The 24,065-nt window shown below is 42.8% G+C and overlaps 1 protein-coding gene across 1 annotated transcript in view; it reads right to left on the bottom strand.

The window, feature by feature from the left end:
- LOC117442803 (endothelin-converting enzyme-like 1) overlaps positions 1-24,065 on the bottom strand; it is a 95,557-nt gene that overhangs the window by 5,581 nt on the left and 65,911 nt on the right. The window contains exons 13-15 of the mRNA XM_034078767.2: positions 14,409-14,476; positions 12,648-12,772; positions 7,308-7,373 (exon numbers count right to left, since the gene is read on the bottom strand). Of these exons, the coding sequence (XP_033934658.1) occupies positions 7,308-7,373; positions 12,648-12,772; positions 14,409-14,476 (259 nt within the window). The remainder of the gene's footprint in view (positions 1-7,307; positions 7,374-12,647; positions 12,773-14,408; positions 14,477-24,065) is intronic.

The following is a 24,065-nucleotide window of genomic DNA, read 5'->3' as shown; positions in this document are numbered from 1 at the left end:
TTAAAGAGTCCTCTCCTGCTGATGTTCAGGTGTATATCAGTATGTAGTGCCTCTGCTTTAAAGAGTCCTCTCCTGCTGATGTTCAGGTGTATATCAGTATGTAGTGTCTCTACTTTAAAGAGTCCTCTCCTGCTGATGTTCAGGTGTATATCAGTATGTAGTGCCTCTACTTTAAAGAGTCCTCTCCTGCTGATGTTCAGGTGTATATCAGTATGTAGTGTCTCTACTTTAAAGAGTCCTCTCCTGCTGATGTTCAGGTGTATATCAGTATGTAGTGTCTCTACTTTAAAGAGTCCTCTCCTGCTGATGTTCAGGTGCATATCAGTATGTAGTGTCTCTACTTTAAAGAGTCCTCTCCTGCTGATGTTCAGGTGTATATCAGTATGTAGTGTCTCTACTTTAAAGAGTCCTCTCCTGCTGATGTTCAGTTGTATATCAGTATGTAGTGTCTCTACTTTAAAGAGTTCTCTCCTGCTGATGTTCAGGTGTATATCAGTATGTAGTGTCTCTACTTTAAAGAGTCCTCTCCTGCTGATGTTCAGGTGTATATCAGTGTGTGGTGTCTCTACTTTAAAGAGTCCTCTCCTGCTGATGTTCAGGTGTATATCAGTATGTAGTGTCTCTACTTTAAAGAGTCCTCTCCTGCTGATGTTCAGGTGTATATCAGTATGTAGTGTCTCTACTTTAAAGAGTCCTCTCCTGCTGATGTTCAGGTGTATATCAGTGTGTGGTGTCTCTACTTTAAAGAGTCCTCTCCTGCTGATGTTCAGGTGTATATCAGTATGTAGTGTCTCTACTTTAAAGAGTCCTCTCCTGCTGATGTTCAGGTGTATATCAGTATGTAGTGTCTCTACTTTAAAGAGTCCTCTCCTGCTGATGTTCAGGTGTATATCAGTATGTAGTGTCTCTACTTTAAAGAGTCCTCTCCTGCTGATGTTCTGGTGTATATCAGTATGTAGTGACTCTACTTTAAAGAGTCCTCTCCTGCTGATTTGCAGGTGTATATCAGTATGTAGTGTCTCTACTTTAAAGAGTTCTCTCCTGCTGATGTTCAGGTGTATATCAGTATGTAGTGTCTCTACTTTAAAGAGTCCTCTCCTGTTGATGTTCAGGTGTATATCAGTATGTAGTGTCTCTACTTTAAAGAGTCCTCTCCTGCTGATGTTCAGGTGTATATCAGTATGTAGTGTCTCTACTTTAAAGAGTCCTCTCCTGCTGATGTTCAGGTGTATATCAGTATGTAGTGTCTCTACTTTAAAGAGTCCTCTCCTGCTGATGTTCAGGTGTATATCAGTATGTAGTGTCTCTACTTTAAAGAGTCCTCTCCTGCTGATGTTCAGGTGTATATCAGTATGTAGTGTCTCTACTTTAAAGAGTCCTCTCCTGCTGATGTTCTGGTGTATATCAGTATGTAGTGACTCTACTTTAAAGAGTCCTCTCCTGCTGATTTGCAGGTGTATATCAGTATGTAGTGTCTCTACTTTAAAGAGTTCTCTCCTGCTGATGTTCAGGTGTATATCAGTATGTAGTGTCTCTACTTTAAAGAGTCCTCTCCTGTTGATGTTCAGGTGTATATCAGTATGTAGTGTCTCTACTTTAAAGAGTCCTCTCCTGCTGATGTTCAGGTGTATATCAGTATGTAGTGTCTCTACTTTAAAGAGTCCTCTCCTGCTGATGTTCAGGTGTATATCAGTATGTAGTGTCTCTACTTTAAGGAGTCCTCTCCTGCTGATGTTCAGGTGTATATCAGTATGTAGTGTCTCTACTTTAAAGAGTCCTCTCCTGCTGATGTTCAGGTGTATATCAGTATGTAGTGTATCTACTTTAAAGAGTCCTCTGCTGCTGATGTTCAGGTGTATATCAGTACGTATAGTGTTTCTACTAAAACCTATAGAACACACTACAGGAGAGGGAACACCTCAACAAGTAGAATAAGTGTCCTTTATCATAGGAGGTTGACGATATGGCCAACATTTTCTATAATAGTATAAGTAATTTTATAAAATGGCAATGGTACATTTTACGAAAGTTATTATTCTCTGAAGTCAATTAAGAAACTCTCTGAACTAACTATTCCGTACTTGTTCATATATATTGATTTTTTCCTTATCAAAAGACTCAAAACAGTCAAATCATGTCACAATCGTAGCTTTAAGGTTCCTTAAATATGGTAAACAGAGGTGAGTAATTCTCCTTTTTAGTGTGTGCTGTGCAATATAGAAAAAACATACTAACATGTATTTAACAGTGTACCAAAAGAAAAACTTCTTATATATAACGCTATAAATGTTTCCACTGTATCTGTTCCTCTTATTCTCGTGTTATCGTGCATCTTAACCTGATTGAATATAAAGAGGCTATACATATATTGCATGTCTCTTAAAGTGTGGTAATGTACAGATGTAGTATGACATCCGTATATTCTTGTCACATTATGCAATATTTTCAATTGAATTCAATGTAAATCTGTGAGTTGTCATGAACACTGTTCTGCTCATCAGAGAGAGATTATAAAAAAAGTGGTGGACAAAACAAAGGACAGCCGGTGCAGCTGTGCCTCGCGTCATATTTCATTTATGTTGCTTTAAAACGACACCTCAAGGCAATGTCATTTGGTTTAAGGCCTGTTGCTTCGACGACTCTTGAAGGCAAGGAAAGGAATCAAGGAGACAGCTGAGCATAATACAAAGCACCCCTGATGTGGTGAGGAAAACACATGGAAAACAAAAACACATTCAGAGATATATTGTCTCTGTTCAGCATGAGGATGTTTTATTTATTATTTACAAGTATATGTTCATTTTATAGCAAAATACACATCTTCTTTCATTTGACTTTTGTTCTCATTTTCAACCATTTCCAGCAGGAAACAGAGCACTAACGGCCCGTCCACACAGCGGCGTGTGCGTTGTCGCTTGCCGGCGGGTGTGTCTGAAACTCGACCAACAACCAATCACCTGAATCTCCCGCCCCGGACACACAAGCAGCGGTTTGATTGGCTAGAGCTTGTACTGGCATATGATTAGATTGGCTGACGCTTCTGTCGAAGCTTCAAAAGTTGAACATTGCTCAAATTTTGCAGCGAGCAAAGCTACGCTTCGCTCCCACAATTCAATTAAATTCAAAACCTTCATCTATCCAGGTAAAATCCCATTGAGATCAATGATCTCTTTTTCAGGGAGACCTGCAGCAGTAGGTTCCACAAGAAGACATACAAACATAAACAACAGCACAACAAAAGGACATCACACAGCAAAATGTACAGGGATTACAATTTACATATCTAACCACATGTACAGGTACCAACAGCATCTGACTTTGTAGCATCCAACCGAGCTTTAAAAACATGTAGTGGTACTAGCTTGGTAATTTTCCATTCTTTTTGCAGACTGTTCCAAGTTAGTGGAGCTGCACGTCTGAAAGCTTTCTTCCCTGAGACAGTCCTAGCACTTGGCACATTTAATAAAACCACAGCATGCGATCTCAGGCAATAAGTACTTTCAATTCGCAGAGAGATCAGGGAGCAGATATAAGAAGGTAGTTTATCCAACATGGCTTTGTAAATGAAAAAGTACCAGTGACTGAGCCTCCGTACAGTAAGTGATGGCAGACCCGCCTTGCATACAGGGTACAGTGAAGGGTTAATGCTTTACAGTTTGTCACAAATCTCAGTGCACTGTGATACGCAGCATCTAACTTGACCAGGCAATGGGCAGGTGCCTTCATATAGACCAGATCCCCAGAGTCCAGCACAGGTCAAAGGTCACAGAGCCTCTTCCTGGCCTCAAGCGAGAAACAGGACTTGTTCCTGGAGAAGAAACCTAGCCTAACCCTCAGTTTTTTAGCAGGTTATTGACATGAAGTTTAAAAGAGAGACAATCATCAAGCCGGATACCAAGGTATTTGTAACAGGCAACAACTTCAAGTTTTGTTCCTTGCGTAGTTACAATATCTAAAACAGGCTCTGGTGTCTTTTTAGCTTTTGAAAAGAGCATTACCTTGGTTTGATCCACATTTAAAAGAAGCTTTAGTTCAGAGAGCTGAGTCTGAATAGTGTTAAAAATAGCCTGTAATTTAACACCAGCCTCTTGAATGGAGGGACCTGCACAGAACATCACAGTATCATCCGCATAGAAATGTAAAGTAGCTTCATCCACATTTTCACCTACGCTGTTAATATATATGGAGAATAAAAGTGGTCCTAAAACAGAACCTTGTGGTACACCATTAGAAATGTTTAACCATTCAGAAGACAGTCCATCAAAATGAACACATTGGGACCTTTCAGAGAGGTAGTTCACAAACCACCCACTGCATGGCTGGATATGCCAATACTGGCTAGCCTCTGCTTTAAGATGCGATGATCAACGGTGTCAAACGCTTTGGAAAGGTCAATAAACAGAGCTGCACAACTCTGCTTATTATCTAAAATAGTAGTAATGTCATTTACCACTTTCATTGTGGCAGTGATGGTGCTGTGTTTCTTTCTGAATCCTGACTGATGTTTAGACAGGATGTCATTTATACATAAAAACTCCTTTACCTGTTCACTCACAAGTCGTTCGAGCACCTTAGCCAGAACTCACAACTTAGAGATTGGCCTATAGTTATTTAAAATAGTTGCCTCCCCTCCTTTCAGTAAAGGCAGGACATAAGCAGACTTCCATACTTTTGGAATTGTGTTCGTGCTGAGGGAGAGGTTAAAAAGAGAAGTAAGAGGTGGAGCAATAAAATCTGCAACTACCTTTAAAAAGAAAGGCTCTACGTTGTCCGGGCCGGCCGGTTTCCTAGGATCTAACTTGGATAAGGCTTCATGAACAATACCAACAGTTAAAGGAGTAAAACTGAAAGGGTTTTCCAGACCACGTTGTTCAGAGTCAAGGATTGGAGCGTTCACAATGCAGTTCGGCGAAGTGTGACGTCACCCCATTCAAAGTGAATGGGCTGAAGCGTTGAAGCTTTAACGCACGCCGCTGTGTGGACGGCCGTAAGTGAGGCAGGAAAATATGTCAATGAGACAAAAAATACCGTCTGACATCTGGCTGAGCTAATCACCAAACAGGAGAGAAAAGGTACAAAGACGTTAATTGTTTTCCAGTCACTTGGCGTAATTGGGTAATTCATTTGGGATTTAATTGGGAACAGAGTGGTGGTACGTATTTCTGTAGAAGACCCGGAAGGTAGCTTCTTCCCAGTTCTCTCCACAAACAGCCAATGTTTGTTAAGCTGCTAAGCAAAGGCTAAAGCTAAATGTGGCTAACGTTGGGCTATAAAGGAACTACAGCACGGTCACATGACTTCACGTCAACACCGCTAAGCTAAAGGTGGCTGATGTTGGGCTATAAAGGAACTACAGCACGGTCACATGACTTCACGTCAACACCGCTAAGCTAAAGGTGGCTGATGTTGGGCTATAAAGGAACTACAGCACGGTCACATGACTTCACGTCACCACCGCTAAGCTAAAGGTGGCTGATGTTGGGCTATAAAGGAACTACAGCACGGTCACATGACTTCACGTCACCACCGCTAAGCTAAAGGTGGCTGATGTTGGGCTATAAAGGAACTACAGCACGGTCACATGACTTCACGTCAACACCGCTAAGCTAAAGGAGGCTAATGTTGGGCTATAAAGGAACTACAGCACGGTCACATGACTTCACGTCACCACCGCTAAGCTAAAGGTGGCTATTGTTGGGCTATAAAGGAGCTACAGCACGGTCACATGACTTCACGTCAACACCGCTAAGCTAAAGGAGGCTAATGTTGGGCTATAAAGGAACTACAGCACGGTCACATGACTTCACGTCACCACCGCTAAGCTAAAGGCGGCTAATGCTGGGCTATAAAGGAACTACAGTACGGTCACATGACTTCACGTCACCACCGCTAAGCTAAAGGAGGCTAATGTTGGGCTATAAAGGAACTACAGCACGGTCACATGACTTCACGTCACCACCGCTAAGCTAAAGGAGGCTAATGTTGGGCTATAAAGGAACTACAGCACGGTCACATGACTTCACGTCACCACCGCTAATCTAAAGGTGGCTAATGTTGGGCTATAAAGGAACTACAGCACGGTCACATGACTTCACGTCAACACCGCTAAGCTAAAGGTGGCTGATGTTGGGCTATAAAGGAACTACAGCACGGTCACATGACTTCACGTCACCACCGCTAAGCTAAAGGTGGCTAATGTTGGGCTATAAAGGAACTACAGCACGGTCACATGACTTCACGTCAACACCGCTAAGCTAAAGGTGGCTGATGTTGGGCTATAAAGGAACTACAGCACGGTCACATGACTTCACGTCACCACCGCTAAGCTAAAGGAGGCTAATGTTGGGCTATAAAGGAACTACAGCACGGTCACATGACTTCACGTCACCACCGCTAAGCTAAAGGTGGCTAATGTTGGGCTATAAAGGAACTACAGCACGGTCACATGACTTCACGTCACCACCGCTAAGCTAAAGGTGGCTAATGTTGGGCTATACAGGAACTACAGCACGGTCACATGACTTCACGTCACCACCGCTAAGCTAAAGGTGGCTAATGTTGGGCTATAAAGGAACTACAGCACGGTCACATGACTTCACGTCACCACCGCTAAGCTCATTTACACACTTATTAGCAACAACATTTTAAGATCTCTTCAGCTTGTGTTAATTAACCTTAATTCAGGCTAACAAACAAAAACACTTAAAAAAACATTGAGGTGAGGGAACAGGAAGTGCTAAAATGCTGACTAATTTCCGTGTTTAGGATCACCACTCTGCAGCCATACTATTTTGAAAACACTATGATTGGGAAGTAAAATAAATGGTCTATGCCACTTTAAATAAGATAACAATAACAATACTTTCTCCTTGTAGAAATCCCTGAAATGTAGTAAACACCTTCTTGTTTATTTCAGTCACTCTAAATGATTGACATGACTAACTGGCATTATGACCCTGTTGTTGCATTTTATATTCTAAAATATTCCTTTTTTTAAATCAGTCATTCCTTTTGTTCAGAAAAACACTTCAATATAGAGATCACTGACACTCTGAATATGGAATTAAATTATACTCTGCTATCCAGTCAAACACACACCCGCACACCCACACACACGTTCGGTTCGACTCCTGCTCTTTTCTTTAATGCAAATACGCACATAGCAGAGTGGTTTTAGATTTGATAGATTTTCGACAACGAAGATGGACAGAGGTGCTTGACGGTGATAATGCAAACTTTAATATTTACACTTGGTGAAGACACACAGCCACAGTATTTGAATACAGCTGGTATTCAATATTACTCACATAGTACGACAGCTTCAGTCCTCCCATGTCGGCGATGTTCTCCCCCAGTGTGAGACGACCATTCACCTGAACACACGGAAAGAAAACACTGACACTCTGCACAATATTAACATCTCCTACCATATACTGTGTGTGCACGTACCTCAAGGATGTACTTAATTGAAGGATCTTGGATGTGACTTATGTCGATATTTAGTTTTCAATTAAGGTCTGATTTCGTCCTATAAATCAAAAAGAAATGTCTACATTTTGATAAATGTGCTTATTCACTTTCTGAGAAGACTGATAGCCTTAACAAGAAAATAATGAGCTTTCTGGTGCCTCAGCGGCAGTTATATTTAGGGTTTACTTTTCAATTTTATTCGTTATGATTTTGGCCGCTACAATTAACATCTCCTTCCCTATACTGTGTGTACATGTACTTCAAGGATGTACTTTAAGGAAGGATCTGGGAAGTGACGAATATCGGTATTTCTCTTTGTTTTTAAACGCATGTCCTTTCTGCCAAGTTTGTCTCGTGATTCAAAAAGAACATTTCTACAAGTTTCTACAATTTCTAAAGTGATTATTCACTTTCTGAGAAGACTGATACCTTAAACAAGAAAATAAAGGACTATATTTAACGAAATGTCAAGCTATTCCTTTACATTTGTCGCTCAAAATATATAAAATATTTCAAATATAGTGTTTTACAAGAGTGACACAGATGCTTAACTACGCCCTGAACCAAAAATATCCTGAATTAATGTTTTAAATTGTATCAATAACTATTTATGTGAAGATTTGTTTGAATACTAAAAAATAGAAGCTACTGTAGGAAAGCTGATACATTCTGACTCCACAGCGACTTTATGGCTCGTCGTACAAAAGAATATGGTCTGTACTTCAAGGATGTACTTTAATGAAGGATCTGGGATGTGACTTATGTCGATATTTAAGGTCTGATTTCGTCTTAGAAATCAAAAATACATTTCTAAAGTTTCGGTAATGCTTATGTCTGAGAAAGAAAAACCTCTCAAGCTATTCCTTTACATTTGCCATAATAAATATATAAAATAATTTAACTAGTGTTTTACAAGAGTGACAGAGATACTAAACTACGCCCAGAACCAAAAAACCTCTTGAATTAATGTACTTAAATTGTATTAATAACTATTTATGTGAATATGTGTTTGAGTACTAAAACATAGGAGCTAGAGAAGCTGATACGTTCTGACTGCACAGCTCCTGCATGGCTCGTTCTACAACAACATATGGTCTGTTGTTAAAATCTGCCTTTCTAGGTAATTGCTCATATTTTTCAAACTCCACTTCATACATAATGCAGGCTCTAAATCTCGAAGCATAATCAGAGATGAAAAAAGCTCCTACGGGGACGCTGAAGAGATTATAGGAACGTTTGTTCGAGTAGTCAAGTGTTTGTACTTCAAACCGATTCTTACATGTAATCATGCGTATCTATTTGGTATCTTACAAATAATATTGCAAACACCTTTCATAGATAAGCAGGGAAGCAGTGAATACGAAATAATAAAACACCACGCTTTATCATATTGTACATGAACCTAATACCAGTCAACCTTGTGTATAAATAATACATGTGTAAATGTATGTGCAATAAAGCATAGGAGCCTGAGCAGTAAAGCACATTCCCATTTAGCTTTGCAACCTTTTGGGGACATGTTTGGTCAGACCCAATATATATAAAGTTATATCCTGAAAATGACCAACTGTGACCTCTTTAAAATATGTGTTATACAGTACCTTTAGTCAGGTGTCTATATTTAAACAGCTTCAACTATTGATACATTTTAAGGAACTGACAAAGATAGGTTATATAACATTTAACATTTTTGGACGGCACTTTGTTGATTGTTGTCACTAGGGATGGGTACCGAGCCCCGGTATTAAACGGGCCCCGCCCCGGGGCTGAATTATTAACGACCGTGGTGCCGTTAAGCTCCGACGTTATCGGTCTTTTTATCGGTAGCCTACTGGAGACGTAACAAATATATGTCGTATGTATTATTGCTACACACACACATTATATTGCAGTTTTAGTTTCGCCAACTCCGTTTCTAATACGCAAACAGACTGCAAAATGCGTCTATGATTATTTGTTCTATTTTCGATCTTTCCAATCCAGACGAGAGATCTCTCTTCCCCGTCTGTGTGCGCGGGGGCGGGGCAGGTTACACACACACACAGCTGCTACATGCAGCAACACACACACGGAGGAGATGGTGGAGAGAACGCGCTCCGAGGTGGTTAAACTTTACCCGTCTCGATGTGGACGATGCTCGTTACCAAAAGTGCAATAAGTGGCATGTCAGGGCGGCAACACGAGCAGTTTGTCTAAACATTTATCCAAAGCGCTCCACATCCAGACGGAGGAATGCACCGGGTTCCACTGTCTCTCTAGCAGCTCTGTAGCCCCGTCCACGAGTAACGTTTCCACGTCAGGTGTTCTGTGTGCTAGCAGCAACACACCGAGTTAACTACATTATACAAACATGGGTTAGGATTAGAGGAAACTGAGTTATTTATTTTGTTAAAGTTTCAGCTGTTCTGTTTACAGTTCTGTCTTCAGATTATTTAATACGGTTTGTTAAAACATTGTTGTTTCTTTTGATGTGAAATATTATTTATTTAATTTAAATAAAAAGCAATGTTAGTTTTGTTCACAATTTGTTAGTTTACCTTTTCTTCTCCAAAAGAACCGATAAGAGAACTGTTAAAAGACCGGACTGATAAGCGGTATCGTTAAAACCTTAACGATACCCATCCCTAGTTGTCACAGCATGATTTGGATGTCACAGTCTGACTGTTTACAACTTTAGGTAAAACAAATTAAGCTTAGCTGCAATCATTAAATCAAAGCATAGGAACAGATTGAGTGAATCTCCATTGACTTAAGCCAAACTTTAAATTATCTATATACAAAAATAACTGTTCATGTTTGTTATAAGCTCTGACTTAATCCTACAGAGGTTGAACATTTTTGTCTAATTAATGATTAAGCCACTCAAATAAAGGCGTTCTAATACTTCCTTCATCTTGGTTACCCTGCTGATTTCTACCCTGTTTTCCAATATGACTTCACCATCACTTAATACACGGAGCAACCAGTTATCTTCGCTAAAAGTACGATTGTACTGAGACTGAAATACAGGATCCATTTGTGAGTGAATGTGAGATACATTTGCCAGCCACCTAGCGTTAGCTCGCTGAGCAGGATTTGGCTCTGAAAATGGGATGTGCTTAAACCAGTCGAGTGTAAAGTGACTAATAGCTGTTGGTTTTATCATTTCAGTCACAGTTTGAAACAATGCAAGACATCCAAGGCAAATACTTGTTTGTCATGCTCTGGTACATTTTTGGAGTTTGGGCTATTTTGTAAATAAAACATCTCAATAGACATTTCAATAACAGCTACAAGTCTTGTTCTGTTTTATGTAAAGTTCAAAAGAGATATCCAAAAAGCCCCTTCATAAAACCATGTCAACAAAATGTATCGATCATTTTGAACCTGGCTTTATCCAATGTTTACATGTATGGGAATGTATGCAAGTTAGCTCCTTATTATAAGATAATGCCCCATTTCTCACATTTAAAGGACACCTATCATGCTATATTTAAATGATATATTGTAGGGCCACACCTATATAAGGTATATTTATACGTTTCTGTTTTCAAAATACCAAACAGATCCTGCATTTTAGCCATGCCTCATTTCGCTCTATTTGCTCTTTCCAGCCCTGTTTTTGCAGGGGGCTGATTCTGTGAGCTGCAGCTGACCACGCCCCCTGCAGCTGACCACGCCCCCTGTAGCTGACCACGCCCCCTGTAGCTGACCACGCCCCCATGTGGCTGACCACGCCTCCTGTAGCTGACCACGTGCTCTGATCAAGTCAGAAGAGGGGGAGAAAAAGAGATCTCCGTCCTCCGTGTTTTATTATATTATTATAAAGAGTCGTTATTCATCTGTTTTAAAGCTCAATAAGTAACAAAGAAGACCTTTGACCGGCACTTTTCTAATTTTGTCCGGAAGATTTAAACTTTAACGGACATGTTGACCGGCGAAACAAAATCGAACTGAAACTCTGCTGCACGGTCGGAGGCGGAGAGGTGGGTGTTTGTCATCTGCTGGTGGACTAACCGAAGAGAATTACAGCGCTTGCCTCGACGCGGAGGGATTGCATTGAATTACAGGAGCAAACGCTTGCCTCGGGGAGGGAGAAAAAGAGCCACAGCGGAGAATAAACAGAAGGGCAACCATAGCAACCAAGTCTTCTTCGCTGCTTTTGTGGCAGACTACAGCGCCACTGACAAGCCTGGCATATGTACTACAGCGTCTCCAGCGCTTTCGAGTGGCAATGGCCGGCCGTGGCCCAACCCCACATTCCCCTGATAGGTGGAGAGTTGGCCATATAGGCGGAGCGCCACCGTCCTGACGTCAGGACAGTGGTCAGCCCCCTTTTTTAGAGATTTGGGTATGGAGGAAAATAGAGAGGGTTGTGTTTTCTGACACTTGGTGAGTTCCCTGGAACACCGGGGACACATATTCATGTATAACAGACGTACTAAAGTGCATTTTGCACGATAGGTCCCCTTTAAATATTACATTTCACGAACATTTTTATACTATTGTTATATAATGTTGTTAAAAAAGTTCTCTAGGGTTCTTTACCCTCTTTGAAAGAAGGGGACATTAGGGGATGTAGAAATGCAGCATGTTTCTCTTTCTGAATTATTCATTCTTCCTTCTGTAGGTGCCAAAATGCCGTTGAGCCTCAGTTTATTATTTGTATTATTATTATTTGTTTACATCACTTCTATTTGTATTTGTTGAGCATTTCCGGCAATTGTTGCATGGTTGTGGTTTGTGTGTTTAGGATGACAGAGTGTGAGTTTGAGCTGATTATTTTCTTCTTCTGTTGACCGTCTGGTCCTACCTAAGTTGTTTCATTTAGTTTATTAAACATCATACATTTCTACTTCAGTATGGGCTCTCTTCTTGAAAACGTGTCAAAGCCTAAAGCCAAGTTTAGCCTCTTGCCGACTCAATTTAATGGGACAAGTATCAAGAAAAAAAAATGACACCAGAAAATAAAGTCTGACCAACATGTTAATGCTGTTTTAATTCTATTTTGAGATGTTTCAATTCTAGTATTGTTTATTTCTACTCTTTAATTTCTACTTATGTGCAATGCCTTGTTTTGTTTTTTTGCTTTTTATGCTGTGGTAATGCAAACATTTCCCAATTTGGAATCCTTAAAGTACCTCTTATCTTATGACAAGGCCCATGCGAATGAGCATGGGCGAATGTTTCTGACCCACCTTCTGGTTATACACGGTGAAGTTATCGTAGAGCTTGACGATGCACTCGGCTTTCTTCTGGAACTTGGTGTAGGACTCCTCCGTCCACCACTGCTTGAGGTTTCCATTGCGGTCATACTGGCCCCCTAGGGACATGAACCATTGCATCACTAAGATGAAGGGATAAAGGGCAGGGGGGGCCAGTGTTAGCATGGAGACAACACAACCTAAAACTTTCCTTCACAGTCCAAAAAGCTGCCCAGCGCACCATCTGAGAAGCTGTTCATTGAAGCAAGACTAAAACCACTGGGAGGCAAAACGTTGGGTTTGTATTTGGCAGATGCATCCAGTTAAATAGCCACCTGAATCGATGGACTAAATTACTTCAAAATAGCAAAAATCATCAGGGAACTCTTGCTTTTTCTGGCCATTGACTTTGGCGGATGTCCCTGGTTCAAGCGCCATCCGAACCACTTTTCTACGCAACTACATTTGTCGAATAACTTCTGGCAATAAAGCAGGAAGTGCATCAACCTACCAGTCAGAAATACTGACATTTGTTCTAGTATTTGTTAGGTTGCGGGCAGAAATGTCAACTCTTGCTTTTTCTGGCCATTGACTTTGGCGGATGTATCCTGTTCAAGAGAGACATACAGCTAGTATTGCACTTATGTACCAATTAGTAGCACTCAAAGTTATTCCAGTATTTGTTAGGTGGCTGGGAGAAATTTCACACTATCCTTAAGACGTATAAAGGGAAGCTCTTTTGAGCGGGAATGAAAGTTAGAGATGGTGGCAACAAATGGTTTAAAATTGCATAAAAGTCAGGGAACTCCTGCTTTTTCTGGCCATTGACTTTGGCGGATGTGTCCAGTTCAAGAGACAACCGAACCACTTTTTCTACGCAACTACATTTGTAGAATAACTTTCTGATAAATAATCTGGTATTGCACTTACGTACCAGTCAGTATTACTCAAAGGTATTATTGTATTTGGTAGGTTGATGGCAGAAATGTCACATTGTCATTAAAGTCTTTAGACGTTTCTTAAAAAGCAGCTCTTTTGAGCGGGAATGAAAGTTAGAGATGGTGGCAACAAATGATGTAAAATTGCATAAATCAACAAGGAACTCTTGCTTTTTCTGGCCATTGACTTTGTTAGATGTTCCCAGTTCAAGAGCCACCTGGGCTGCTTATATATCTACATTTAATAACTTTCTGATAAATAGCCTAATATCGGACCGACACACCAGTCAGTATTACTCTAAGTTATTCCAGTACTTGGTAGGTAGTGGGCAGACATTTCACATTTCCATCTAAGACGTATAAAGAGAAGCTCTTTTGAGCGGGAATGAAAGTTAGAGATGGTGGCAACAAATAGTTTACAATTGGATAAATCATCAGGGAACTCTTTGACTTTGGTGGATGTGTCCCGTCTGAACTGCTAATATATCAAATCATATTTGTAGAAAGACTTTCTGACAATAAAGCTGGAAGTATTACTCAAAGTTATTCCAGTATTTGGTGGGCAGACATTTCATCCAGTCATTGAAGTGTTCAGACGTATAGAGGGCAGCTCTTTTGACTGGAAAAGAAAGCTTGAGATTGTGGCTGGAAATGTTGAATTGAATGAATGATAATGGGAACCTTAGCTATTTCTGTAAAATGGAAATGTGCATGCAACAACAGCAGTTTAACTGAAAATGGTGAAAATGACGATGGTTGTTAGCTTTTGAGGGATTGATTTTAGCTGAATGGATTACAGGTGGAGAAATGTCCTTACCCCAGTCATCATATCCATGTGTGAGCTCGTGGCCAATGATCGCTCCTATTCCTCCGTAGTTCAGAGACCTGGCAAAAGGAAGGGAAATATTAAAATGTACGTCATTGGTATCAACATGCAATTGGAATGTAATACTTAACAAGACCATGAACTTCTCAAAGAAAAGTTGTATTCCTAAACTGCTGCTGTAGTTGGTCTGGTTTGAACTCTATTTGCCATGACTAACTTTTTTAATTAGAAGTTCAGAATCAGAATAAAGACTACGCTAACTTATTATAGAGAGGAAAAGCACACATTGGTAATAAAATACAATATAAAGACAAATAAGTACACAACCATGGCTTAAAGTTCAGTTGCTATAAAGGATGTTGAAGCTTCCCAGGTGTTAATTAAAGCATCAGCTTTTAAAGAGAAGAAAAAAGCATATCTAATCTAAAGTCACCAACACACACCCAAAGTTAGCCAGTATATGTTGATTTCTATTTGAGTTTTAAGAGTAAGTTAGTTTAGTTTTTGAGGGAGGATGTATGTACGTTGCTGTGGGTAAAAGTGTCTAACAAGTGACATGTAATGTAATGTAAAGTACGCTACTTGAGAAATCAGTTGTGAGTTATTAACTGAGAAGCCAAATTAGGCTCCTAACTGAGATGCGATCAAAGAGAGTCTGACTAGGAGTGGTTTCGAACAAGCCAAGTAAAAAAAAAAACAGTTTCTGGGTTAGCGTGAAGAGCCTAGCTTCCACTCTTAAAGATGTTTTTATTGGATGTTCGGAATCAGAATAAGGCTAACTTATAAAATCTAGAGAAGGAAAGCACACATTCAATCAAGAAAAACAAGCAAACATCCATGGTTGAAGGTTGAGTTGCTACAGGGATGTGGAAGCTTCCCAGGTCTTAATTAAAGCATGAGATCAGCTTTTAAAGCAAGAGGAAAAAAGCAATATCTAATCTAAAGTTACCAACAGGCCCAAAGTTAGCCAGTAGCTGAGCCACTGACTTTAGGACAAAGCAATAGCTTCTGACTGATTCCCAGCGTCTCATTACGAGCAGCTCTGGGCTTTCTCTGCTGCTTTGGTCGCGATGTCCTCATTGCTGATTCTGCTCAGCCGAGCGTGATAGAGTGCGACTTTCACTCGCGATCTCATTGTGTTTCCACGTGGCTCGGATTTGTATTGAATAAGAAGGAGATCAATGCCACATTTTGTCCTGTTCACACTGATTAGAAAACATCGGGTTTTCATGTGAGGGAAAATCAGCACTGGGACCTTTTCAGAGGGAACACAAGACTTTACACAAGAGGTGGGAGAAGATCTGGTACTTGAGTAAAAGTAGAAGTACTCAGATGTTGTACTTGAGTAAAAGTAGAAGTACTCAGATCTTGTACTTGAGTAAAAGTAGAAGTACTCAGATCTTGTACTTGAGTAAAAGTAGAAGTACTCAGATCTTGTACTTGAGGAAAAGTAGAAGTACTCAGATCTTGTACTTGAGTAAAAGTAGACGTACTCAGATCTTGTACTTGAGTAAAAGTACTCAGATCTTGTACTTTAGTAAAAGTAGAAGTACTCAGATCTTGTAGTGAGTAAAAGTAGAAGTACTCAGATCTTGTACTTGAGTGAAAGTAGAAGTACTCAGATCTTGTAGTGAGTAAAAGTAGAAGTACTCAGATCTTGTACTTGAGTAAAAGTAGACGTACTCAGATCTTGTACTTGAGTAAAAGTACTCAGATCTTGTACTTTAGTAAAAGTAGAAGTACTCAGATCTTGTAGTGAGTAAAAGTAGAAGTACTCAGATCTTGTACTTGAGTGAAAGTAGAAGTACTCAGATCTTGTACTTGAGTAAAAGTAGAAGTACCAGAGTGTAGGAATACTCTGTTACAGTGAAAGTCCTGCATTCAAAATGTTCCTCAAGTGAAAGTAGAAAAGTTGTCACGATTCTGATGTTTTGTCACGTTTGTAGTTTTGTCTGTGTTGGTGTTTTTCTTGTCCTTGAGTTTTATTGTGTAAAGTGTTCACCCCCGTTTCCTGCCTGTCTGCTTTATGTCTGTTTCCCTCCATGTTATTTCACGGTCTGTGTTCCTTGTGCAGCTTTATTGGATATTTTGGATTCTGCCTTGTTTTTGCCACAGCTTTATTATTTAATAAAGCTCGCTTTTCGTTATTCTGCATTTGACTCCTACCTGCTTCACCCATTCGTAACAGAATGAACCGACCAAAAATGGACCCAGCGGATATGGAAGATTTTGAGTTAGATCTGTTCGATCTAGACTTTTCCCTTCAATGTTATCATGCCGAGTGGAAAGGAACTTCTTCTAGAAAGGACAAAGAGGCTATTCTCGAGAGGGCACAAATGGAGGTGGCCGAAATGCCTTGGTTGAGGAGTTCGTTGCCGGAGTGGTTACAGCTTTTCACAAGTTGTCCTGAGGACTGGTCCGACGCATCTAACCCTTTCCTCGGATCCGACTACGGTCCTGTTGGAGGTCCACAGAGTCTCCAAAGAGCCTCTAGGAGACGCAGGGCCAGGATTCCAGCCCGTGCTCCAACAGCCATGATCCCGGCTTCAGTTCCGGTTTCCACAGCCATGGATCCATGCACCAGTACCGGCCCGCAGAGCTATGTTTCCTTGCTCGATTACCTGGCCCACACAGCCATGGTCCAGGCCTCGGTTCCGGTTCCAGCGGCTCCAGTTCCAACCTCAGACCTTTTCTCAGGAACCCGTCTGGCGTTTGGAGGTCCACGGAGCCTCCAAAAGGTCTCTGGAAGATGCAAGGCCAGGATTCCAGCCCGTACTCCAGCGGCTCCGGCTCCAGTGCCGGTCCCAGCAGCCATGGTTCTGGCCCCAGCGGCCATGGTTCCGGCCCTGGTTCCGGCCTCAGCAACCATGGTTACAGCCCCAGTTCTGGCCCCAGCAGCCATGGTTCCGGCCCCAGTCCTGGTCCCAGCTGCCATAGTCCCTCCTCTAGTCCCTTCTCCAGTCTCCCTTTTAGTCACCTCTCTAGTCCCTTTCCAAGTCCCTTCCCAAGTCCCTTCTCTAGTCCCTTCCCTAGTCCCTTCTCTAGTCCCCTCTCCAGTTCCCTCTCGAGTCCCCTCTCCAGTCACCTCTCGAGTTCCATCTCTAGTTCCTACTCAAGTCCCGCCTCTAGTCAATTCCCTAGTCCCATCTCTAGTCCCTCTTCTAGTCACTTCTCCAGTCCCCTCTCGAGTTCCCTCTCGAGGTCCCTCCTCTAGTCCCTCCTTTAGTCCCTGCTCTAGTCCCTCCTCGAGTCCCCTCTCTAGTTCCCCTCTCGAGTTCCCCTCTCTAGTTCCCCTCTCGAGTTCCCTCCTCTAGTTCCTCCTCTAGTCCCTCCTCTTGTTCCTCCTCTAGTCCCCTCTGGAGTTCCGTCTCTAGTTCCCCTCTCGAGTCACGTCTCAAGTCCCTACCCAATGTCCTGGTCTGTTGGAGGTTCCGCTGGGGGTCCTGCCAACTCCATGTCCTGTCCCGTTGGAGGCCCCGTCGACTACTCCTCTGCCGGGGGTCCTACTAATCGTATGTCTGTCCCGTTGGAGGTCCCGCCGTCTACTCTCCTGCCGGGGGTCCTGCCAATCCTATGTCCTGTGCCGTTGGAGGCCCCGCCGACTACTCTCCTGCCGGGGGTCCTGCCAACCCTTTGTCCCGTCCCGTTGGAGGTCCCGCCGTCTGCTCTCCTGCCGGGGGTCCTGCCAGCTCCTTGTCCCATCTCGTTGGAGGTCCCACCGACTGCTCTCCTGCCGGGGGTCCTGCCAACCCTTTGTCCTGTGCCGTTGGAGGCCCCGCCGACTGCTCTTCTGCCGGGGGTCCTGCCAGCTCCTTGTCCTGTCCCGTTGGAGGTCCCGCCGACTGCTCTCCTGCCGGGGGTCCTGCCAACCCTATGTCCTGTGCCGTTGGAGGTCCCGCCGACTGCTCTCCTGCCGGGGGTCCTGCCAATCCTATGTCCTGTTCCTCTGGGGGTCCCGCCGACAACTCTTCTGCCGGGGGTCCTGCCAACCCCTTGTCCTGTTCCGTTGGAGGCCCCACCATCACCTGTCTCACCGGGGGTCCTGCCAACTACTGGTCCTCTTCCGTGGGGGATCCTGCCGAAGCCTGTCCCACTGGCTCCGGTTCCTGTTCGGCCGACACCGGGTCCTGCCCGGCCTCCGGAGCTGTCTGGTCTTCGCCCTCGAGCCCGGCCCCCTGAGAGCCGCGGTCTTCTCCCTCGAGCCCGGCCCCCTGAGTGCCGCGGTCTTCGTCCTCGGGCCCAGCCCCCTGACTCTTCCTGCCGCTGCTTTTGCCCTAATGCACGGCCCCCTGAGTTTGCCCGCTGTGGCCTTCGCTCCTTTTTGAACTTTGCCTTGCCCCCAGGCCGTCCACCCGAGACCCCCTCCTTGGTCTCTGCCTTGCCCCCGGGCCTTCCGCCCGAGACCCCGTCCTTGGTCTCTGCCTTGCTCCCGGGCCTTCCGCCCGAGACCCCCTCCTTGGTCTCTGCCTTTCCCCCGGGCCGTCCGCCCGAGACCCGTCCTCCAGACCCCCTCCACCCACCCTTTCTTGGCCCTAGTTATGTGTCCTCCCTCCGGTCCCCCTCCACCCACCCTGCTGGACCTTTTTTTTTGGGACGTCTGGGATCCGTCCCTTGAGGGGGGGGTTCTGTCACGATTCTGATGTTTTGTCACGTTTGTAGTTTTGTCTGTGTTGGTGTTTTTCTTGTCCTTGAGTTTTATTGTGTAAAGTGTTCACCCCCGTTTCCTGCCTGTCTGCTTTATGTCTGTTTCCCTCCATGTTATTTCACGGTCTGTGTTCCTTGTGCAGCTTTATTGGATATTTTGGATTCTGCCTTGTTTTTGCCACAGCTTTATTATTTAATAAAGCTCGCTTTTCGTTATTCTGCATTTGAGTCCTACCTGCTTCACCCATTCGTAACAAAAGTATTCTCATCAAAATATAGTGAAAGACAGTGAAAGTAGTCGTTGTGCAGATTGGTCCATTTCAGAATAATATATATATATGTTTTATAATGATTGATCATGAAAGTGTTCTCAAAGCTGGTGAAGGAGCAGCTAGTCTGAAGTACTTTGTAGACTGCAGGGTAGCTGGTGAAGGTGCAGCTAGTCTGAAGTACTTTGTAGACTGCAGGGTAGCTGGTGAAGGAGCAGCTAGTCTGAAGTACTTTGTAGACTGCAGGGTAGCTGGTGAAGGAGCAGCTAGTCTGAAGTACTTTGTAGACTGCAGGGTAGCTGGTGAAGGTGCAGCTAGTCTGAAGTACTTTGGAGACTGCAGGGTAGCTGGTGAAGGTGCAGCTAGTCTGAAGTACTTTGTAGACTGCAGGGGAGCTGGTGAAGGTGCAGCTAGTCTGAAGTACTTTGTAGACTGCAGGGTAGCTGGTGAAGGTGCAGCTAGTCTGAAGTACTTTGTAGACTGCAGGGTAGCTGGTGAAGGTGCAGCTAGTCTGAAGTACTTTGTAGACTGCAGGGTAGCTGGTGAAGGTGCAGCTAGTCTGAAGTACTTTGTAGACTGCAGGGTAGCTGGTGAAGGTGCAGCTAGTCTGAAGTACTTTGTAGACTGCAGGGTAGCTGGTGAAGGTGCAGCTAGTCTGAAGTACTTTGTAGACTGCAGGGTAGCTGGTGAAGGTGCAGCTAGTCTGAAGTACTTTGTAGACTGCAGGGTAGCTGGTGAAGGTGCAGCTAGTCTGAAGTACTTTGTAGACTGCAGGGTAGCTGGTGAAGGTGCAGCTAGTCTGAAGTACTTTGTAGACTGCAGGGTAGCTGGTGAAGGTGCAGCTAGTCTGAAGTACTTTGTAGACTGCAGGGTAGCTGGTGAAGGTGCAGCTAGTCTGAAGTACTTTGTAGACTGCAGGGTAGCTGGTGGATTTACTCCAGGTGGAACTAAAGTCTGATTCAACACGTGATTATATGTGGAGGCGTGTGGCGTAGTGGGTTGTCCGTAGGTGTTCGGATTAGGGGGTCGCAGGTTCAAACCCCGCTGCATTCAGCATGTTGTTGTGTCCCTGAGACACTTCACCCCAAATTGCTCCTGTGGGGATTGCCCACAGTATTGAGTATGTAAGTCGCTTTGGATAAAAGCGTCTAACAAGTGACATGTAATGTAACTGTATTTCACTTCATTCATCCACATCTGTGAAGTAACTGAAGGGATTAGATACATGTAGTGGAGTAAAAGTACACCATGTACCTCTGAACTGTAGTGGAGTAGAAGTTTACAGTCGCATAACATGGCAGTAAAGTACCTACAAATTCTACTTAAGTGCAGTACTTGAGCATATGTACTTAGATACCTCCCTCCTCTGAGCATAATGCAACCCGACCTTGTGTAAAACAGCCGCTCCACCTCCCCTTGACCCCAGGTGGAGGAAGAGTGCTGTGTTTGTGCTTCATGCAGATATGGAGAGCGATGAGAGGCCAGACTCACATGGCCCCGTCTGAAAATGACTTTCTGACAGCTAGTCGATACGCTGCTACTCCCCCGCTAAAACTAACGGCTGATTGAAGCTTCATTATACACTACATCGTGGTGGAGGTGTGTGTGTGTGTGTGTGTGTGGCAGTGAGAGTGTATGGGAGGTTAGGACTACTGCAGTAATAACTTCAAGGGGACAGGTACGCACACACACATACACACACTTTGCTACCTCATTAATTAATTAATATCGATTAGCATGCGTGGCTGCAGGTAGTGGAAGTAGTGGTGATAACCTCTAATGAAGACACAGAAGTGTTAGCTAATGTTGGGTACACAAAGTACTAATTAACAAATGTTTGTGTTTGTAAGGAGGGGGAGGGGCAAAGGTATACATTAGGGCTGAGGGGTAAATCAGAAAAAATGACCAAAATATGAACACAAAGAGACTCAAAATGATTACAGACACAGAAAAACAACCAACAAGGGACAAAAATGACAACCTACAGACTCAAAATGACCACAAAAATGCATAAAATGAACTCAAATAGACACAAAAACATAAAACACACACACACACACACACACACACACACACACACACACACACACACACACACACACACACACAGTAGATCACCTCTAATGAAGCGCCACAGAATTGTAAGCTACTGTTCGTTACACAAAGTGCGTGTGTGTATACATTACAGCTGAACAGTTAATATCAAGTCTATTGATTGTCGCAATATGAACTACTTCAATATCAATAACGCTATCTAGATATTTAATTCGGCATACTCAGATTGAAATACCATGCAGTATAAATTATGTTGTTTCGGACGACAGATCTTATTCTGCAGGATGTTTAGGAATCAAAATCTGAAACCTTTTTACTCTGTTTTTCAATTGAAAAGAGAGAAATGCTGCACCTTCTTTCCCTCAAATATTGTGAAACATGAATTGATATTTCAGCGACTGGCTGAGTCCTGGCTGAGTCCTGGCTGAGTCCTGTGGGAATGCAGCAGGTGCCGCTTGTTGGACTGTGTTGTCCGAAGTGGTTTAGAATAATACTGAATACTGGCAGCAGAGGGTTAGCAGTGAATAGCTTCGGGAAACAAAGAGTAGAAAACAGTTGTTTACCTACAAATTCATCACAGAGCCGTGCTCTTGAAGACCTTATGCTCGGCTGCTTTCTGTTAGGACTGCTCGATTAATCGTATGTTAATCGCAATTACAATTATGGCTTGCAACGATTACGAAAACAATGTAATCGAAATAAAACGATTTTTTTTTTTTATTATTAATTTTTTTTTTTTTTTTTTTTCCCCCAGTTGAGTTATACTTAAAGTTCAGGGTAATCAACTGTTAAAAACATACTGTTCAAACAAGAATTCTCCAATAAATTGATGTTTTCAAAGTAAATGGATAGTCGTTTTTAATAATTGTGATATCAATTATTGACCCAAATAATCGAGATTATGATTTTTGCCATAATCGAGCAGCCCTACTTTCTGTCGATTTTAATATAGTTGTTCTGCTATGGTAAATGTTCTTTAATGGCATATTGATGGAAACATTTATAATTCAGAAGTAAGGGACTTTCTGATGGGGCAAAAACAAAACACCACCTTATTGGAGATGTGAAACCAACTGAGGAGATTATTTCTAACAGTTGGACGTTCAGTTGCTACGGACAATTTAAATAGTCAAAGTCTGGTCAACCCCGACATAAGATACATGCATCAAAATAGCAAGTGTAAACCACATGTCCCGCTCTTTTAATAATTTTGTAATCACAAACAGAACATTTTGTACTGTTAGTAAGCGGTGAAATACCCCACAATATGAAAGCTTCTTCCTCAATGAACAAGAGATAATTTGTGTTCTGGTACGACCAATTCAAAGTTATGAATATCTTTGTCCAATAATGCGGTGACTCTGATTCATGACTCCATCTCATCTCGGAGAGTTTACGGAGATAAATAGACAATAAGAGTCCGAGCGGGAGGCGATCTCCTTTCACGCTCCATCAAATTACTCCATTGACTCAGATTTAGGGAGGCGACCTCTCAATGACACCTGCTCCATTAGCAGCACCTTGCTCAGTAATTGAGCTCTGGGTGGGTCGTTAAACGGCTTTAATCAGGTTTTGTTGGGACCTGAAGAAGCAGAGGATCTGTCGGGAATAACGTGGGCTTTAATGAGATGTGTTGATGTGGTGGTGGTGAGGTTCTTTCCTCCCAATGGACAGAGATGGCAGAAGTACACATCCTTTACTCAAGTAGAAGTACAGATACTTGTGTTTAAAAATACTCTGGTAATAATAATAATAATATATTTAATTTATATAGCGCTTCTCATCTGCCAAGACAAATCTCGAAGTGCTTCACAACAAGGGATACTGATACGCTTTGAGAGATTAAACAAATAATTGTAATAATAAGAAGAAATCAAAATATAAAATAGAGTACAAAAATAAAAGTCGGAGATAGCGATAAAAATGGCAGTACTCCAGGTGTACCGTGCTCAAAGTTTATTGGAAGGCCTGCCGAAAGAAGAGGGTCTTAAGGCCGGTTTTGAAGACCTCGGTGGAAGGGGCAGATCTCAGCTGATCTGGGAGGGAGTTCCAGAGGCGCGGGGCGAACGAGCAGAAGGCTCGGTCTCCCATTGTTCGGAGACGTGTGCGGGGGATGTAGAGAAGAGGAGCGTGGCTGGAGCGGAGAGAGCGGGTAGATGTCTGGGTATGAATGAGGTCACAGAGGTATTTTGGGCTTTGTCCATTCAGGGCTCTGTACGTGAGGAGCAGAACCTTGAACTGGATCCTGTAGTGGACTGGGAGCCAGTGCATGAACCAGTTTTTTGATGTCATCAGTTGAGAGTGAGGGCTTCAGTCGGGAAATGTTTTTCAGGTGAAAGAAGGAGGTCTTGGTGATATGTTTGATGTGGGCTTGGAGAGACAGAGTGGGGTCAAACGTGGTGAAAGTAGAAGTACTGACTAAACGTCTCTACTCAAGTAAAAGCAAAGAGGCTTTGAAGTGTACTTCAGTAGAAAGTACCCATAGCTAGCAGCTGTTTTAAAGAGTACCTGACCTCCCTTTATATCAATAGAACAATAATGTCATTGTTAGCTAATGAATGTTTCCATGCTGAACAACGGCAACATGACAACGTTTCCATTGGTCCCTCTTCTTTAGAGGAGACCAGGAAGTGATGGATACACGGATCGTGTTCCAATCAATAGGCACGCAGTGACTCTA

Source organism: Pseudochaenichthys georgianus, unplaced genomic scaffold (assembly GCF_902827115.2).
Source record: "Pseudochaenichthys georgianus unplaced genomic scaffold, fPseGeo1.2 scaffold_478_arrow_ctg1, whole genome shotgun sequence".
Lineage (NCBI taxonomy): Eukaryota > Metazoa > Chordata > Actinopteri > Perciformes > Channichthyidae > Pseudochaenichthys > Pseudochaenichthys georgianus.
The sequence above is the reverse complement of the archived record's forward strand: the minus strand, read 5'-3'. Positions and strand labels throughout refer to the sequence as shown.